Here is a 19,725-nt window from a genome sequence, read left to right as displayed (position 1 = left end):
TTTATGAGGCCCATTAGGGGACTTTGGTAAAATATCAGGGGTTTAAGCAGGGGGAATCTGGGCCACCCAGAGTGATTAGGGTGTGCCCAGGCACACCTGGCACACCCTGTGCGCACGCCTATGATTGGTGAATGATTATAGCCAGAGGAATGCCAGTTCCAAATACTGATGGTGACACAGGTGCTCCACACATGCTTATAATTACAGTGCAAAAGTGCTCTAAGTGATCCCTTGTCCACCATATACAGTATAATAACGAATGAACTCTTACCAGATGAGGAGATCCCAAACGAGATCTAGCCATGCATTAGTGGGCAACACCCCCCACTGTGGGTATGCAGGTAACACTCCCTTCACAGGACCCGTATGTTAGATGTGTCATTCAAAAGATCATCCAATAATGCAGCCAGTTAGTCGTCATCATTCATTAACCAGACAAGTAAAATGAATACATCAGGCATTCAGAAATTATAATCCTGTGCCCCGGCAGGCATGCTGACATCACCGCTATGTCCTCCAACCCAACGTACCTTTCATCTCAATAGACTTCGTCACAGATCTCCATTGCCCCTGTGACAACGTCTATTGAGACGAAACGTACGTTGGGGGGGAGGGGGGTGTTGAAGATTTGGCATTTTTAATGAACATTATTTGAGGTTTTTTTATGCTTTGCACAGAATAATTTCCACTTTAATTGAAAATATTTAATCTGCATACCTCACCTGGCAGTTTATTGAATAATATAAATTAATAATGCAGATGTTTACATCTTTACATGTATACAGGGCTTTTTTTCAGCGGGAACGTGGGGGAACGCAGTTCCGGCACCTCCAGCACTGACTGCTTGTAGTCGCAAGGGGTGCTTGGGTATGCTGCAGGGTCTATTGATTGGGGGATCCATTCTAGCTGGAGGTGATCTTTTTTTGCAGGGGGGTCTATTATTGCTGAGGAGGTCTATTATTGCTGGTGGGGGACCTACTGTTGCTGGGGGTAGGTCTTATATTGCGGCTCAGTTGTTGCTGGGAGAGATCTGCTTTTGAGAGAGGGGTCTATTGTTGCTGGCTAACAGAGAGTCTGTTGATGCTAGGGGGGAAAATATTGTTGCGGGTTGTCCGTTGTTGTTAGGGGGATCTATTGTTCCTGGTAGGGGGCCCTATTGTTACTGGCTGCAGGGGATCTATTTTACTGCTTTTCTTGTTATCATTACCAAATTCTATACAAATGACTTAGCAACGCAAAATGATATGTAGTTCTGTATTCTCTAAAAGGGCAGTACTGAGAGGTGGGTAGGGGGGTTGGACCCAAGGAATGGTGCTCGGAGGTGGGTAGGGGCAGAGAAAAGGGGTGACTCGGAAAAGGGGGAGTTCCTGCACCTATACTCTGAGAAAAAAAGCTCTGCATGTATATATGGATGAATTTCCTATTTTGCACTTATAGCACTTTATTCTCATCAGTGTATGAGCACTACATGATTTTGATTATTTGACTATAAGTTTGCTTGATTATATTCACAGCACAACCCAGTTTTTTTGATTGTTATGTAAAAAAAATGTACCACTATGGATCTGAACGCAGCTTTTTTTGCTCCAATTTGTATAAACCCTGAATCATTCCTTCCCTAAAATATTCTATTTTACTTTTTCACTTTTGTTGTCTTATATGTATTTATATTGCCAAAACTATTGTGTTGTACCTTTTTACAATTGTACTGTATGTTTCCTGTGTTATTAATTGATATTCCCCAAAAGAGATTACCGCCTAAGGGCTCTTTCACACGCTCCGCCTCCGTAGGCAGATCCATGCTGCTCAGCGGGGATCGACCTGCCGATCCCCGCTGAGCCGGCAGATGACAGCTCCGTCTCCGCTTGCAGTGCGGAGAGGGAGGTGTCACAGCTCCCGTTGCTCTCTATGGGGGATCGGATGAGAGCGGACCGCCTGTCCGCTCTCATCCGATCCGATCCCTGAACGGATGGAAAAATAGGGTTTCCATCCGTCCAGATTTCATGGACAGGATCGGATATGGATGGCAGCGGGTGTCAGCGGAGGTGTCTCCACTGACATCCGCTGCCCCATAGAGCTGCATGGAGGATCCAATCAGATCCGCCTAAAAAACTGACAGGCGGATCTGATCGGATCGCCCGTGTGAAAGAGCCTTTACCGTCCTGCCCCCTTTCTGCAACATTTACTAGTTGAAGGTTTATAACTGTATTGTTCATTATACTATAATATACTTTTCCTATATAAACGTTTGCATAAGTTATTTTAAAGTTTAATGAAAAAAAAAAAAAAATATATATATATATACAAAAAAAAATTGATATGCAGAAAGGAGAGTGTGGGGTAGATGGGCACTTCTGCAACTGCCAGGACATGCTGAGATTTGTAGTCATTCTGTAGGTCACCTCAGCCAGCCAGGCAGTGAGAACCATTGAACTTTCCTAATTATGAAACATTGACCCCTGCGATTTGATTGGATATCCTATGACCTGTGAGAAGTAATCAGACTGGTGGGGCAGTTACGGAGGCCCACTTTCACGTCTGATTGCATCTCTCAGGAACAGAAGCCTGGGTATCTGTGCCAAGAAGCTGAATAAGTTCAAAAGCCAAAAAGCTCCGACTAATCCATCTTACAAATCCCAGTGAATCCTTACAGCTGTAATCCCCGGAGCTAGATGTTTAACCCTTTCTTCACCCGGGTACTGCTGCGTTTTATTATAGCTAGCTAACGTTTCCTGTAATCCACAATTAAAGACTCAGCAACACTGGGCAAGATGGTATGAGTAAAGTTGCAGACAAAAAAATAGAGGTGCCCAGAAGATCAGAGCACGGAACAAAGATCTGGTCATAATCATGCATGTTTATATCAGTGTAGCAGTGCCCCCTAGAGGACTGCTGAATATAACACTTTCTGGATTCCCCTGGGTTACTCGTAGCAACTGCTTGCAGAAACGTATCACTGTAAGTACTTGGCTCAGTCAATGATCAGTCCAGGGGATGTTGTTTTGTAGTTTTATTTAGAACTGGGATATGAGAAGGGATGAGTGGGATACTCCAACTAGTAACTATTCACAGTATTGAGAACATCTGACTTGAGGATGCAGCAAGGCCGCTGCTTCACTCTGCCACTGGAATGAAGGTAATTTAAGTGTTCCTGCTTGTAATTATCATCAGGGCTCTAACTTGGCACCCCATTTCTCTCTCTCTGTGCAGCTGGCACCTGCCCACTGATTCCTGCACTCTGGAGTTTTTCCCTTCCTCAGCAGACCCCCGGGCAAGTTCCTCAGTACTCACGGACACTGTTTTTCCAGAGTCACCGATGCCCCCAACTACACCAGTCAGCTTCTCTTGGACCTCTGGATTCAGCCACACACTCTGGTTCACCAGGCTGGCCGCCTGTGACCACCATCCACTGCTACAGAAGAGGAGACAGCCGTCACCCTCGTTCTGGGATCTGGCCTCCCGCCCAAAGAACTCTACCTCATGTGTCCTTGGCTTTATATACCCTGCCCCATAATGCACAGAGACAGACAGTCTGTGCCAATCCCTGGGGCAGTAACAAAGCCTGTGTGCCACTGGCTGGGTTTCCTCCACTGTCCAATGTGCCTCCCCATTGGACACAGTGGGTACACTCCCTCAGCCCAGATAAATCACACACTGGACACATGGAACAGGCCTGACTAACAAATCCTGCTCCATGAGATACATTTAGGCTGCTGCTCTGCTGTTAAGCAGAAAGAGCCAAAACTGCTCTGCCTACCTAGCACCCATCTAGGAGGGTGCTATATCAGCCTAGGGATAAAGTTGGAAGGGTCCTGGTTTAATCGGCATCTAAAGTGATCATACCCCTGAGGATTCCTCCAATTTTTTAGTACAGTACACACTTTGTGAAAAGGACAAAGACCAAGGGGAGGACTAGGCCAGGGTGCAGGGGGGCAATTGGCCCCCCGGGCGCTCTGATGCCCCGTAAAAGGGATTCATTGCTTCTGCAACAGACATGCCTAAAAGATTCCTGGTGAAGTGAAGTAAAAAGTCCCGACCGCTGACCTACTGAGTGGGGGATGAAGACAAGGACAGAGCGCAGACCTCCCCCCTAATATGGATGGTGTAAACTGTGTCTGAACTGAGGCCAGTTCTATGCCCCACTGGAGACTCTCCTCCCCTGGCCAGCCCCGACCGAGGTGTCCCAGCTCAACCCTGTTGGCCAGGTCAGGAACCTGGATTTGGCCAGTGAGTAGATGTTACCTGGAACCAAGCTTCAGCCTGGAATGGGGTCAGGAGGAGACCAGGAAGAGGGAGCATGGCAAGAGGCACCATGGGCCTCTGGTTTGTATTTGCCCCCTGGGCCAAAAGTTGCCAGTCAACCCCTCCCAAGACCTGATGATAATGGACCGTTTAAACCCCTGAAAATCATTTATCTATTTTTTTCATGACATAAGATTCTGAATAAAAATTAAACTGCATTTTATACGTTCTGCTTTTGGCACTTGCACACTAATTTCCTACTCGACCAAAGAGCTCACCAACATCCACCATTACGTGGACTTAAGGGGAATCATTCCCTCTATGACCTGACTGAGAACATCTACTGCTTTATAAGACCAAGCATCCCACACCATTTTTCTACTTCCCGAGTTTCTCCTGGTTTGTCCTCTGTTTTGATGTGGAAATTTCCCTTCACTTCCTGTTCCAAAGACACAACAGGAAGCTTCTCCCACAAAGTGCACCTCTTAGACAATTGTCCCCGGAACAGATGTTCCAACTGGGGGATTTTTTCTTACCTCTTGTACTGAGAACAATTCTAACATTTTGGATTTCCCCTCACTTTTTATCCCGGTGACAATGGTCACTAATACAAATAGAGGGCGAATCTCCCCAGCTGGGACACAGACAGCATTAAAAACTTGACAGAGTGTCTAATTCTTCCCCTCTCTATCCAAAACTTTTTATGAAGGCTTGTCTAGTGACACACTTTGACCACTTGCCAACCAGCGATGTGCCAGTATGCTGCTAGATTTCAATTGGATGTAGCGGGATGATGCCTGCAGCTGTCTTGTAAAAGCAATCCCAGCCACTAGCTAGCTGCTGGACTGCTTTTACAAGCAGTGGAAGGGGACACCTCCCTCTCTCCTGCAGCATTACGCGGCTTTATTGGGGATTGAGAGTCTTGATCGACCAGGCAGCACTTCCTCGGCTATGGTAAACCGGAAGTGATGACCTGATATCACTTTCCGTTTACACGGATGTCGACAGCGCCATTTTCAAAAATCAAAAGGATTTCGAACACACCGATCTTGGTGCGATCTAATGCTTTTAAGGGCAGAAGAGGGATTTGCGGTCTCATAGACCCCAGATCTCTCCATAAGGAGTACCTGTCACATGTCTATTGCTGTCACAAGGGATGTTTACATTCCTTGTAACAGCAATAAAAGTGGAAAAAAATAAATAAAGTGACAGTGTAAAAATATAAATAAATAATATAAATATATTTTTAAAGTGCCCTATCCCCCTGTGCTCGCACGCAGAGGCTAATGCACGCATTGGTCCTGCACACATGCAAACAGCAATCATCCCACACGTGAGGTATCACCATGAACGTCAGATGACGGGCATTAATTCTAGCACTAGATCTCCTCTATAAATTGAAAGTGGTAACCTGTTAGGGCTTTGAAAGCATACCTATGAGTAGTAAAATTATACATTGTTTGTTGCCGTTGCACGGCCATGCGCAGTTTTAAAGCGTGACATGTTTGGTATCTATTTACTCAACGTAACATATTTTTTTATATTTGACCAAAAATTGGGTTATGTCTTGTTTCTTTGCACTAAAATTAAAAAATATATATTTTCCCAAAATATTTGCGTTTTAAAAACCGCTGCGCAAATACCGTGTCACATAAAAAATTGCAAAAACCACTATTTTAATCTCTAGACCTCTGCTTAAAAAAATAAACACACACATATATATATATAATTTTTTATTTATTTTTTAAAGCAGAGGCCCTAGAATAAAATTGTGGTTTTTGCAATTTTTTTTTTCTGACACCTTTGTAAAAATCACTGATTTTTGCTATACAATTAGTTAGAACCCCCAAACATGATATATATTATATGTTATATAAATGCATATGTGTGGGGGTTCTAGCTAATTGTATTGCAAAAAATAGTGATTTTTACAGAAATGTCAGAAAAAGGCCTGGAGGTCAAGTGGTTAAGAAGATCCTTTAAAGATGTTATAATCAGATTGTAACACATATGGTCAGTTTGCCAGTCAAACCTTACTCCAGCAACCTAATTCCTAGTGCTGCTATGGTAACAGGACAGGGTTATGCTTACAAATAGCAGGAACAGACCTAAAAACTTCACACTTTACTAACATATACATGGAGCTGACTGACCTTGTGTGACATGACAAGCCCTTGCACGCCACAAGAACAGATGATATACTTACAGGCCACCAAGCCATATTGCGTCCTGCTAGGAAGTATCCATTCAGGGTGTTCCTGCTCACACGACATGAAGACTGGAGAAGAAGAAGAAAGATATTCAGAATACATAATATTAAAGGGGAACTCCAGCATTCCCTTCAGTCTTGCACAGTTGTCACTGAACTGTATCTATGGAGGAGCATTGTTGTCACCCTAGGACCAGACTACAGAACACCTCTCCTTCTTCTCTCCTCCATAACATCAGGGCTCGAGTCCCGCGGGAACGCATGGGAACGGCTCCTGTCACAGGCGGAGTGATACCAAATGTACTCCTCCTCCGCCTGTGATAGGGCGCATGAGAGATACAGGAAGCATTGGCTCTGCCAATGAGAGAAGGAGGGAGAGAGAGAGAAAGAGAGAGAGGAGGGAAGGAGAGAGAGAGGAGGGAAGGAGAGAGAGAGGAGGGAAAGGGGTAGAGAGAGATAGAGCAGGGGGGAGAGACAGAGAGAGAGAGAGGGAAAGGAGGGAGAGAGAGGGCGGGGGGAAAGGAGGGAGAGAGGGAGAGAGGGGGGAGAGAGAGATGAGGGAAGGAGAGGTAGCAGGAGAGAGATGAGAAAGAGAGAGAGAGAGAGGAAGGAAAGAGAGGTAGGAAGAGAGAAAGAGAGAGATATAAAGATTATATATAAATATATACATATATAGCGAGAGAGAGAGAGAGAGAGAGAGAGAGAGAGAGAGAGAGAGAGAGAGAGAGAGATGGAAATAGAGAGAGGGATGGGGGGGGGAGAAAAAAAGAACAAGTGAGAGAGAGAGAGAGAGAGAGAGAAGAAAGAAAGAAAGAATAGAGAGGGGCGAGAGATATAGAGAAGATATAGAGAAGAGGAGAAATAGAGAAGGAGAAAGAGGGATGAACCACTTAGCAGTGCCCACCAGCAGTACCAGCCAGAAGTACCCACCAGCATTTCCAGCCAGCAGTACCCACCAGCAGTACTAGCCAGCACTATTGAACAGCAGTATCCAGCAGCAGTACCAGCCAGCAGTACCAGCCCTGGAGGACAGTCAGTTAGCAGCCACTAGCCATACCCACCTGGGGGACAGCAGCAGCCAGCGATACCTGCAGGAACCCAATTCAATCCATTTAAAAGAGCAGAAGGGGATCCGTCCACTTCTTACTGGGCAGATCAGATTGAGGGCCCATGGAGTAGAGCAGGCTCTGTCCGTGTCTGTTCTGCATATGCTGACATAGACCTGTCATCTGATTTGCCCCCTCTGCTCATTGTGGCCCGCGACTGGTTACCAAGTCGCTAAAGTGGCCCTCACTCCTCAAAAGGTATATTTACATGAAAACACACTGTTTTTTTATTTTTGAGGTGGGGGTGGTAATCTTGGATGAGTTCCCACACTTTTTTCCCCAGGACTTGACCCCTGCATAACATTGTGTTCTGTAGTCTACAGAAAGAACTGGGGTGGCATCTGTGCTGGAAGGGACTTTATGTTGCACCAATGGTATGAACGTTTAGGGCAGTATGTGCCCAGGGCAGGGGCGGACGTACAGGGGTCGCAGGGGTCGCCATGGCGACCGGGCCCCATGCTGCAGGGGGCCTGAGAGGGCCCCCTGTATGTATAGAAATAAGGAGCGGCAAGCGGAGCTGAGACCGAGCTCCCCGATCCTCCCGAGAGAGCTGATGGTGATCACATTAGAAAAAATGGAAAGTGAAAGCAGCGTGTGCTGTGCTCTCTGCCTCCCCCTACAGTGCAATACCCGGCAGGAAGGTACAGTCCTCTCTCTGCTGTTTTTAAAAAGGCTTTTCTGTATGTGTGTGTGTGTATGTATGTATGTAATGTATGTAGGTATGTGTATGTATGTATGTATGTATGTATGTGTGTGTATGTATGTAATGTATGTATGTATGTATGTATGTATGTATGTAATGTATGTATGTATGTGTGTGTATGTATGTATGTAATGTATGTATGTATGTGTGTGTGTATGTATGTATGTATGTAATGTATGTATGTATGTGTGTATGTATGTAATGTATGTATGTATGTGTGTGTGTATGTATGTATATAATGTATGTATGTATGTGTGTGTGTATGTATGTATGTAATGTATGTATGTATGTAATGTATGTATGTATGTATGTGGGTGTATGTATGTATGTAATGTATGTATAATGTATGTATGTGTATGTATGTATGTAATGTATGTATGTAATGTATGTATGTATGTGTGAGTATGTATGTGTGAGTATGTATGTATGTTTGTGTGTTTATATGTGTATGGATATACTGTATGTACGTGTGTGTGCTTATTTAAGGGTACATGCCAGTTGTTTGGGGGACACTTATCAACTAGGAAGCAATGTGTGGTGTGCTTGTCATCTGGCAGGCGTTGTGTGTGCGGGCACCATTCCTGGGGAGGTGCTCTGAGTGGGGAGCTTGTCAACTGTGGAGTGCTGTGTGTGGGGTGCTCATTATCTATGTGTGGGTTGCTTGTTCTAATAGGGGTGCTATCTATGTGTGGGGAACACTTATCATCTGGGAGATCTTGTCAGCTGAGTGTAGGACACTTATCATCTGGGAAGTGATGTGTGTGGGGCTCTTGTCATCTGGGGGTGTTGTGTGTGCGTGGCGCATATCATGGGGGGTGCTGTGAGTGGGGAGCTTGTGAGCTGTCAGGTGCTCTGTGTCTGTGTGTATATGTGCTTATATATGAGTATGTATATGTGTGTGTATGTGTGTACATGTGCGTTTATGTGTGTGTGTGTGTGTGCACATTACTTTTAATCCTGACCCCATATATGTGTACAATCAGAAGTAATTATTTTTTTCAGGTTGTTCATAGTACCAGCAAGAAAATGCATTTGACAGGCGGTGAAAAGGCAATATGTTGCTTCCTCACCGCCTGTTTTAACCCCCTAATGCAGGGGTGGGGAACCTGCGGCCCGCACAATCATTGCGAACGCAGAGCAGTGCGCCACGAGCCCACCCATTTGTGTGACAATAGCGAATGAAAATTCACTATTGTCACACGGATCCTCCTCCTAGCCAATCAGGAAGCGGGTCCAAGACCCTCCTCCTGATTGGCCGAAAGGCGAACACATGCCATTGGTTGAGGAGGAGGCGGGAGGACTCAAGGAGAACCCGCCGCTTCAGGTAAGTGCACTTGCTTTCTGCATTGTAAGGGGGCACGCTGTGATCAGTCTGCATTGAAAGGGGACACGCAGTGGTCACTCTGCATTGATGGGGGCAGGCTGTGGTCAGTCTGCATTGAAAGGGGGCACGCTGTGGTCAGTCTGCATTGAAAGGGGGCATGCAGTGGTCAGTCTGCAATGAAAGGGGGCACGCAGTGGTCAGTCTGCATTGAAAGGGGGCACGCTGTGGTCACTCTGCATTGATGGGGGCACGCTGTGGTCGGTCTGCATTGAAAGGGGGCATGCAGTGGTCAGTCTGCAATGAAAGGGGGCACGCAGTGGTCACTCTGCATTGATGGGGGCAGGCTGTGGTCACTCTGCATTGATGGGGGCACGCTGTGGTCGGTCTGCATTGAAAGGGGGCATGCAGTGGTCAGTCTGCAATGAAAGGGGGCACGCAGTGATCAGTCTGCATTGAAAGGGGGCACGCTGTGGTCACTCTGCATTGATGGGGGCACGCTGTGGTCGGTCTGCATTGAAAGGGGGCACGCTGTGGTCAGTCTGCATTGAAAGGGAGCACGCTTTGGTCAGTCTGCATTGAAAGGGGGCACACTGTGGTCAGTCTGCATTAAAAGGGGGCACGCTGTGGTCAGTCTGCATTGAAAGGGGGCACGCTGTGGTCAGTCTGCATTGAAAGGGGGCACGCTGTGGTCACTCTGCATTGAAAGGGGGCACAAACATTGCACTTGCGACCGGCCCTGGCGTTCCGCCACCAGGCTGGGAGGGAAGGGCCCCGTCCGTGGGGCCCTTTATCGTTTCTTGAATCGGGGCCTTGAAGGTTCTAGTTACGCCACTGGCCCAGGGACAAATGCCTTGAACACAACAAGTCTGTGTTTGTCCCTGGGCACATACTGCCCTAAACATTTGTATCACTAGGTGCCCAATTCAGCTACAACAACTGTCCACCTCTCATGCATAGCTCCCAACTGTCCCTGATTTGGAACAAAGTCCCTCTGTCCCTCTTTCCTCCTCATTTGTCCCTCATTTGAGTCTGATCTGTATAGTTGTATATAAAATGCACTTTTTATCTTTCAAAAAGTGTTTCCCAGTGCTAAACCTATTATCCAATTTCTAAATTTCTGCATTTGTAAATTTCAAAAGCTAAAGGAATAGTAGTGTTATAAAAAAGCACTTGTGGGCTTAACTAATCCTTTGTTTTTGTATAATTCTCCTTTAAGGGAGAATTATACAAAAAAACTTTTGCTAATAGGTGTCCCCAGTGTTGCCAACCTACCAGATTGAAATTTAGGCCCCTTTCACACTTATGCTTACCTAAATTGTCTCAAAGTAGTGCAGGGACTACTTTGAAGTCGTTGCGAATTGAAGTCGTATAGAAATGAACGGTACTCATTGGAAATTATTGGGTACGACTTGCCATGCGACTTTGCAGTCCCAAGTCGCAGGACAAGTCACACAAGTGTGAAAGGGGCCTTACTGACACGACACCCAAAATGTACTGGCACAGCCAAGTTTTTACTGGCATTCTCAATAGTTGCAAAAATAAAAGTGCAAATTTCGGTATTTAAGCTACAAACAAGGAAAATATGCAATTAGCAATGTGATTTCAGGTAGATATTAAGGCAAAAAACATATTTCTTATTGTATTTTCGATATAGTAAGTAAATAACTTAGGGACAGGACTCAGGAGGGCAAGAAATTAGAATGGGCAGGAACACAAACATGAAATTGTCTCTCACAGTGACACTGACAGCATTGTGCAGCAGCACAAATCCCCGATACAACATGTCCCCTCCTGAGTTACAGTGGTGGTCCCTTTAGTCCACTCCAATCCAAACAACACTGACAGTCCCGTTACCGGATTGCCTTGCTCCCTTCCAGCATTTCCGCTTTCGGCTCCCTTACACCATGACATAATACGACAAAGGACCGCTTCCGCCAGACCCGCCACTCAAACATACTGTAGTAGACACTCCGATGGTCTCAGCTGGCTCCAGACCGGTGTTCTGCCGAAAAGTCCAACTCGCCAAAATCTCCAACTACGTCATTTCCGGTGACTCTCCAGCAGCAATAATTGCCTGTTTTCACAGAACACCGGCAGCATATACACTCCAGAACATGATGAGTTGGCTGTTTTGACAGAACACCAAGTAAAGCTGGATATACACTATACAACTTTTGTTGTTAGATTTCCTTCAGAATTACCTTCAACATTGTAGTACCAGGGCCTGCCCGATTGCAAACAAATTGAAAATGTTTAGATTTGACCTCATATTATATGGTTTTGGTAAATCTAAAGGAAAAAAATCTAAAGACAATTGTATAATGTGTATGACCCATAAGGAGGAAAAAAGTCGTCTCCGCCTTGTTGGCGGCCATATTGTTGATTACTAGCGGGCGGACTAACAATGTCCACTCATTATATTGTGTACAGTAGTGTATACGCTGACGGTGTTCTGTGAAAACACCAGCTCCTTCTAATTTTGGCAAGTTAGACTTTTAGGCAGAACACCGGAACTTGGCATGCTCAGTTCCAAGCCGAGCGTCACAGCCATATTTTTTTACTTGCAACCTTTTCCTGTCATTGGCATTTACTGGCAGGAGAAAAATGCACGTTTTTTTACAGGCGCTTGGCAACACTGGGTGTCCCTTGTTCCCATCTCAAAAAGTTGGGGGTATGCATATGTAGAGTGTGACAGGCTGTTGGCAGCAGGGCTGGCCAGGGCATTTGTGCCCTCCACCCCAGCTAAACGGCAGAGCCCCATGCAGCAGGGCTAAACGCCCAGTGTGCATGGGGCCTAACAGTGCAACCAAGGCAAAGTCATACTTCCCAACTTTTTGAGATGGGAATGAGGAACACCTATTAGAAAAAGTATGTAAGCATAGGATACAGCCCCTGCCACACCCTCTTAACCACTTAACGACCAGCCACGTAGACCTACGTCAGCTGACTTTAAGGGGTTATACCGGGATGATGCCTCTAGCTAGAGGCATCATCCCGGTACCGTTGTTTAGAGCCGACGGTTGGCTTTCCGTCGGTAATGACCGATGTGGCTCGGGAGCCGCTCGATTGTTACCCGGGGGGGCGGGAGGGGACATCCCCCCCCCCCTCCCTCTGCCTTCCGTGGCTTTGCTCGGGGCTCCCGTCCCACCGGGAGCCCCAAGCACCCAGCCGGCACGTCCGCCGGCTGGATGGAGTCCCGATGAATGCCGGAAACGGCATCGATCGGGTCTCCGATGACGTAACCCGGAGACGGCGTCCATGACGTCACTTCCGGGTTACTGTGCCGCAAAAGGCGGCAGATTTGAAAAACGGCTGTATGCAAAAATGCCGTTTTCGACGTTTTGCATACAGGGAAGTGTAGTGGAGGGGTCTAGGGTCTTTTAGACCCTCGATCCCTCCATAAAGTGTACCTGTCACTACATATTGGTGTTACAAGGGATGTTTACATTGCTTGTGACAGCAATAAAAGTGATCAGATTTTTTTTTTTTTTTTTAAAAAACCTGTAATAAAGTTAAAAAAAAAGAAAAAATAAATAGGAAAAAAAATAAATAAAATGTAGCCGCCCCCGTCACCGTTAGCTCGCGCACAAAAAAAAACGTATACGCAAGTCGAGCCGCGAATGAAATCGCTGTTCAAACCACACATGTGAGGTATCGCCGCGATCGCCAGAGCGTGGGCAATAATTTAAAAAAAAGAGCTACACTCTAACTCTAAACTGGTAACCGTTAAATAAATTTAAAGCGTCGCAGATTGAGATCTCTATTGACCGTAGTTTGTCGCCATCCCACGGGGGGGGGCGCAATTTTAAACCGTAACATGTTGGGTATCTATTTACTCGGCTTGAATTTCTCGACCCAGGTGAATGTCCTCTTTTGGGTGATCCCCATCTTTGTGGCGAGCCGCTGAATACAGGCCAATCAGGCTCAAGTAATGACTTTGTCCAGATTTTGATAAACTGAAAATTTGTGTCCAGCGCCTCTCTTCAATTTTTTCTTGCACCAATGTAGCTAGGCATTTTTTCCACTAAGAACCAATGTAAGGGGGCATTATTGCTCCCTCTGACCACCTTTGTAGGGGAACCCTTCTTCCATTCACCATAAGCCCCCATTCACACCTGTTTTCTTGTGCAATTCCTGAAGCGCATCAATGCTCAGGATGAGGAATCCCATTATTCTCAATGTGCCCATTCACACACAAGCATTGTGTCATCTATCACATAAAGCTTCTAAAAGTGCACAAGCTTCTTTGGGGAAGAATTGCACATTTTTTGACCTGGTAGACTTTAAAAGGAGTTCCTGAAAAATGTTTTAAAATTGCATGTTTTTCAGGTGCTGCCATTTGAAAGTCACTGGGTCCAAAAATGTGCAATTCTACTCCAGTACTACAAGACTCTAAAGCTCCATTTACACTTGAACGACTCCAAAGTCGTGAGATTTCGTGGTGCGACTTTGGAATGTAACTTTGATGCAGCTTTGGATGGGTGGGACTTGGATGTGACTTGTTGTCCCTCTAAAAAGTCAGACCCACTGTTGCATGTAAAACATTCAGGTAAGACTTTCATGCAACTTTTGAGGGTTAACATTAAAGTCTACGGCCCTCATGTTGCATGAAAGTCACACCAGAGTAGTGCATTAACTACTTTGAAGTTGCTGGGACTTAAGGTTGCACATATATGAATGTTATCATTGGAAAACATGGGGTATGACTTCTCATGCGACTTTGATGTCCAAAGTCGCATGACAAGTCGCACAAGTGTGAATGGGGTGTTATTAGCTTGGCTACGTTCATGCTAAATGTAAGGCAGAACTTCTCCTGCTGACCATTAATAGAATGGGTAATATTTCTAATTTAAAATAGACCTTTTCACCCATTTTCCATTACTTCCCTGGGTCTAAAAATGTGCAATTCTACTCCAGTAGTAAAAGATTCTAAGTCGCCTGGCTATGTTCAGACAAGGTGTGTATGGGGCCTAAATGTAAGACAGCACCTCTCCTGCTAACCACTAATAAAAATGGGCCGTTTTCCTATTTCCAATTTAAAAGGAAACTTTACCTTCCCACCCACTTTCCATTACTTCACTCCTATCCCCCTCCTCTCTCACAATTGGATGTTTATTTACTTAGTAATACCTTTTTTGGGGAACCCTCCCAACATTTCTGGGACTTTTCACCTTCTCGCCTGGGTAAAAATGACATCCTTAGTTGCCCGTATCCTCCTGGGTACTCACATCACACATCCCAGGAGGCCTCGGGATACTCTACAACTCATGTGCTGTGGTATATCAGCAGGGGGCCGGCCGTCTCTTCCTGGTTCTTGCAGCTGGCCCCCTAAAGACGTGCAGTGGCGCAGGCGTGTTATCCGGGGGCGGTTGCAAGAACCTGGAAATTAGCTCCCATATAGTCAAACAATCATGGCACAGGACTGGATGTGCAGCAGGAATGTTGCATCACTACAGAACCCTGCTAGATTCACTGGGCATATGTGTACGTCTTTGTAGATAACCCTGTGAAAAAATGGTAAGGGTGGAAAAAACAATGGGGTGGGTTAAAGTTTCTTTTTAAAGGGGCATTACACTGACCAATGTTAGGACACTACAATGTCCGCCTTTTGTGTTTTATTTCTGACCATTATTAATAATTGTTTCATTTTAATTTCATATTAATTACCAAAACTATTATTTATTTTTTTGCATAGAGCTGGGGGTGTAAAAATAATCCGTTCTGGGTGTCAGATAGCCTAGATATGCTCCATTTTTTATTATTTTATTTGTTAGCATATCTCAGACTTACCAATCATGCTAACCGTGAGCTGTAATTTTTACAAGGGGTAAAAACATTTCAAAGGTTCTTTCTTGGTAAAAAGTTTAAGAAAAGCTGTTTTTTACCAATTATATTCTGTATATTTTGACAAGAACGAGTAGGAGAAGGGCTGAGAACAAATATTAGAAGATATCATTACAAAAGTTTTGTTGAATGATCGTAGTAAAGAGAATCTTATGTAAACCCTAATAGTGAACTTTTAATTAATATAAGACATTTTTTGTGCTTAGTATGACAGGATCACGTGAAAATGGTTGGTTAAAGCAGTGGTCCTCAACCCTGGTCCTCAGGGCCCACTAACAGGCCAGGTTTGCAAGATAACTGAAATACATCCCAGGTGATATAATTTGCTGCTCAGTGATTGCAGTACTCTAGTCTGCATCTCCCCAAGGTAATACTTAAAATCTGGCCTGTTAATGGGCCCTGAGGACTGGAGTTGAGGACCACTGGGTTAAAGGACACAGAGTGCAAACATTGGCTTTGTGCAGGACTACAGAGTGTAGCTGTGGACTGGAGAAAACTGCTTATGCAGCGTTCTCCAGGTTTTGGTAAAGCTGAATGGAGCTCTGTAGTTTGGAGATTCCAAAGTGTCTTGGGTGGGACAGAATCTCCAACCCTGTGTCCGGGTTTTGTGGAGGACCAGCAGGGTGTGTGCTCAGGTGCACACAGGCCTTATAATGAAGGTTTAGGAATACCTCAGGGCTCCCAGTTGGAGAATGCTCCACCCAACAGATGGCGTGGGGGTCTGCGCATAGGAGTCAGGAGGACTCCAATCCTCTCAGGGAGTCAGGAGGACTCCAATCCTCTCAGGGAGTCAGAGGCTGCAGATGGCAGCCAGAGTGTGTGTATCTGCAAGAAGCAGTAAATGGCCTGAGGACTAAGGCCAGAGCGGAGCTGCAGACGCTAGAGTAAAGCTATCTGCATAGAAACACCTATGGTCAGGGTGACCAACATAAAGAGCCAGGTCGGCTAGCATTTTCTTTTTGTGTATTTACCAGGAGAAGAACCCCTGTGTGGGAAACCTATATGTTACGGACTTTTTATTTGCGTTTTAATAAAAATGGGCTACCAGGTCCTTAAAATATAATTCCTGACTACTGTGAATCACTTGAAAACGCATCTACCACTAGAGCTAATGGTCCCCCATGTTAAATTAGGTTTAGATTTACCGAAAAATACTGTGGACAGAGATATGAAGGCTGGGATTGTTTGTCCCCTAATAATGGCTCTCATCCTAATCCAGTGTCTTCAATATCTTCTAACCTAGAAAATGTTTGCAGAACAGGCGTTTTGATTTCGCTCCAACTTTGCATACAGCATGCTTGCTCTAGGTCAGGGGTCTCCAAAACTTTCTAAACAAAGGGCCAGTTTACTGTCCTTCAGACTTTAGGGGGGATCGGACTGTGGCCATTGGGAGTAGAAATTATCCTGAGGTCAGTGGGAGTAAATAATGCATCTTTGGTATTGGGGGAGAGATAGTGCCCCATCGTTGGTGTCTGTGGGAGGAATAATGCCCCATCATTAGTGTCAGTGGGAGGAATATTGCCCCATCATTAGTGTCAGTGAGATTAATAGTGCCCCATTGTTGGTGTCAGTTTGAGGAATAGTGCCCCATCATTGGTGTCAACAGGAGGAATATTGCCCCATTGTTGGTGTCAGTGGGATTAATAGTTCCCCATCATTGGTGTCAGTGGATATTGCTCCACTTTTGGTGTCAATTTGAGGAATAGTGCCCCATCATTGGTGTCAACGGGAGAAATAGTTATGTCAGTAGCTGGAATGTTACTCCATTGTTGGTGTCAGTGGGAGGAATATTGTCTTGTATCAGTGGAAGGTAAAGTGCCCCAAGGGCCGGATAAAGGCAAGCAAAGGGCTGAAGTTTGGAGACCCCTGCTCTAGGTGACTGAGACACAGCTAAGCAACTGGCATTTTTATAAAGAGATCAGCAATGGTAACCACAATATTTCAGAACAGGTTTCCTTTAGATCTCCTTTAAATGCCTGCCAAGAGTTATACAGAATACAAAGGACTGTGATTTCTGCACCCGGGCACCACAGGTGTTTGTGTACAGCTGCAGGCAGTAGACCATATCAATTATTGATGATGCTGTGACTGTATTCATTTACCCATAGCTACCAACTGTTCCTTTATTGGAGGGACAGTCCCTCTTTTGGGACCAAGTCCCTCTTTCCTCCTTAGTAGCCCCTCATTTTGGTCCTGATGTATAGGACTCTATTAAAAAAGGTTTATAAAAAGTAAATAAACCATTCACCCTACATCTAAATTACTGCAGTTGTTATTATAAAAATCCTATATAAAGAAAAAGTAGTGGTGAAATCTGTTTAGCCAATCATTTTTTTTGCATATTAATTCTTTATAATCCACATTACTTGGGGGCATGGTAGGGGTGTGTGGCTTTTACCTACATACTTCGCGCTACATTTTGTCCCTCTTTCCAATCTCAAAACGTAAAGTATGAATTAACTGCATCCGACCAGATACATGTGTATAGAGATGGATTAGATTTTTCTGTGGCACATATTGTGTTTAATTGGGCTGTAGGGAGTACAAATGTGGGAGCATTGATTTGTAAAGGGACTGTAATAGCTGTGATCTGTAGCAGTCTCATGTTATGCATCTCAGTGACTGCCTCCTAAAGCCTCGTACACACGCACCGATTGTTGGCCGTGAATTTTCGGCCAACGTCCGATCGGCCGATTGTCGGCTTGTTAGTATGATGCTTCCAACAACCGACTGCGACTTTTCGGCCGAACAAAATCTGGTGTGCATGCTATAAAATTTTTGTTGGCCGTCACCAGAACGGCCGATTTATCTTCAGTCAGTACAGAATTCGGCAGACAAAAATGTGATGAGCAAGACTGGGCATGCTCAGAGAAGAAAAAACACATGAAAAGTTAACCACCACATGACATCACTTCTGCAGTTGCTTGTTGTTGGCCGACAAAATTCGTGTGCAGTCTAGAGCACATTTCAACCAACACAACAACACTGGACAAAAAACGGCCGATCGGTCGGCCAACAATCGGTGCGTGTGTACGGGGCTTAAGGCATGTCCCCAGTCTCCAACAATATCTATAGCATGTCCACAGTCTCTAACCATATCCTGTTGCATTTCTGCAGTCTTTGACAGTTTTCTGTAGCACATGAATATTTTGTGCAGTCCTTTGGTGGTGCAAGGTGCTACATTTGTGGCCCACTACATCAAGAAAGTTAGCCACCATTTACATTATGTCTCCCACCACACACACACATTGTAATGAAAAACTGAAACTGATCATGGAAAAAAAAAAAAAAAAAACAGAATTAAGTTGAGTAAAATGGAAAAAGTTTGGGTTCGTCTATTTTGCATTCAGTGATAAAGATTGAATGTTAAACACACAATGATCAATAACACCCCCACACTCTTTGCAATCACTACATTACAATTGTAAAATGATGACAAATTTTAACTTTAGTGGGCAGCACAAATAAGGAAGATCAAGTTGGAATAGTTCTGGCAGGCACTGCAGATTGTTCCATTGACTAAAATGATTTTTTCTTACCCAAATCCCAACCGCCACATTTAGCATGAAATAGGCCACGATGACGATGATGTCGGAGATGTTGAACTGTTGTAGAGGACTTTGGGTTATGGTGGTGTTTTGTTCCATGGTCCTAGATCTGTTTCTTCCCTGCACTGATGGCAGAAACACCACTATGTGGAGGGTCAGCGGCAGAAGTGCTGACTACAAGCAGCAGGTTGGGGTAATTGATCATTAATCTGGTTGTTGGTGTTGGAGGCATTCAGGCAGATATAAGTGACACAAAGTACAAACCTCCAAATTTATAGGCTGAGCCACAGCAGCATCTAAACAAACATGGTGTTATCTAGATCAGGTCCCACCTGTCAGGCCACCTTCCCCCCATATGTTAATCATCCTGCTCTTTTGCTGTGCCCAGTTTATGAAACCAAAACTCAGATTCAAGCCAACATACCCCTTGGCATTAACAAAGGGCGCTTCATTTGAACCTATTCAGCTTCAGCTGCCGGAAAGCTAACTGCCTGCATGCACACGTTCTGGTACATGGCCCTTCACATGCATGCAAAATCTTGAATGAATAATCTGTAACAATGACCTGTGATCTGTTCCCAGGTCTACTGTTTTATCCCAGTACCTAAAATATTTTACAACCTGTTTTGGATGCTTTGCTAGTTTACCTCGGTCTGTTCTGGCCACGATCCTGTCTGATTTTGGTGTCCTTCATTGCCCAATCCTTGCTAAGCCTGTATTATGATTTATTTTTCTATATTGTGACCTGT

At 44.9% G+C, this 19,725-nt stretch overlaps 1 protein-coding gene across 1 annotated transcript in view; it reads right to left on the bottom strand.

Moving 5' to 3' along the window:
- SLC5A10 (solute carrier family 5 member 10) overlaps positions 1-19,176 on the bottom strand; it is a 273,294-nt gene extending 254,118 nt beyond the window's left edge. Inside the window, exons 1-2 of the mRNA XM_082260605.1 lie at positions 18,968-19,176; positions 6,449-6,520 (exon numbers count right to left, since the gene is read on the bottom strand). Coding sequence (XP_082116731.1) covers positions 6,449-6,520; positions 18,968-19,075 — 180 coding nt within the window. The 5' untranslated portion in view covers positions 19,076-19,176. The remainder of the gene's footprint in view (positions 1-6,448; positions 6,521-18,967) is intronic.
- Positions 19,177-19,725: the final 549 nt, after the last annotated feature.

Source organism: Pelophylax lessonae, assembly GCF_965119305.1.
Source record: "Pelophylax lessonae genome assembly, chromosome: 6".
NCBI lineage: Eukaryota > Metazoa > Chordata > Amphibia > Anura > Ranidae > Pelophylax > Pelophylax lessonae.
Note: the sequence above shows the minus strand (reverse complement) of the source record. Positions and strands in the feature narration are given on the sequence as shown.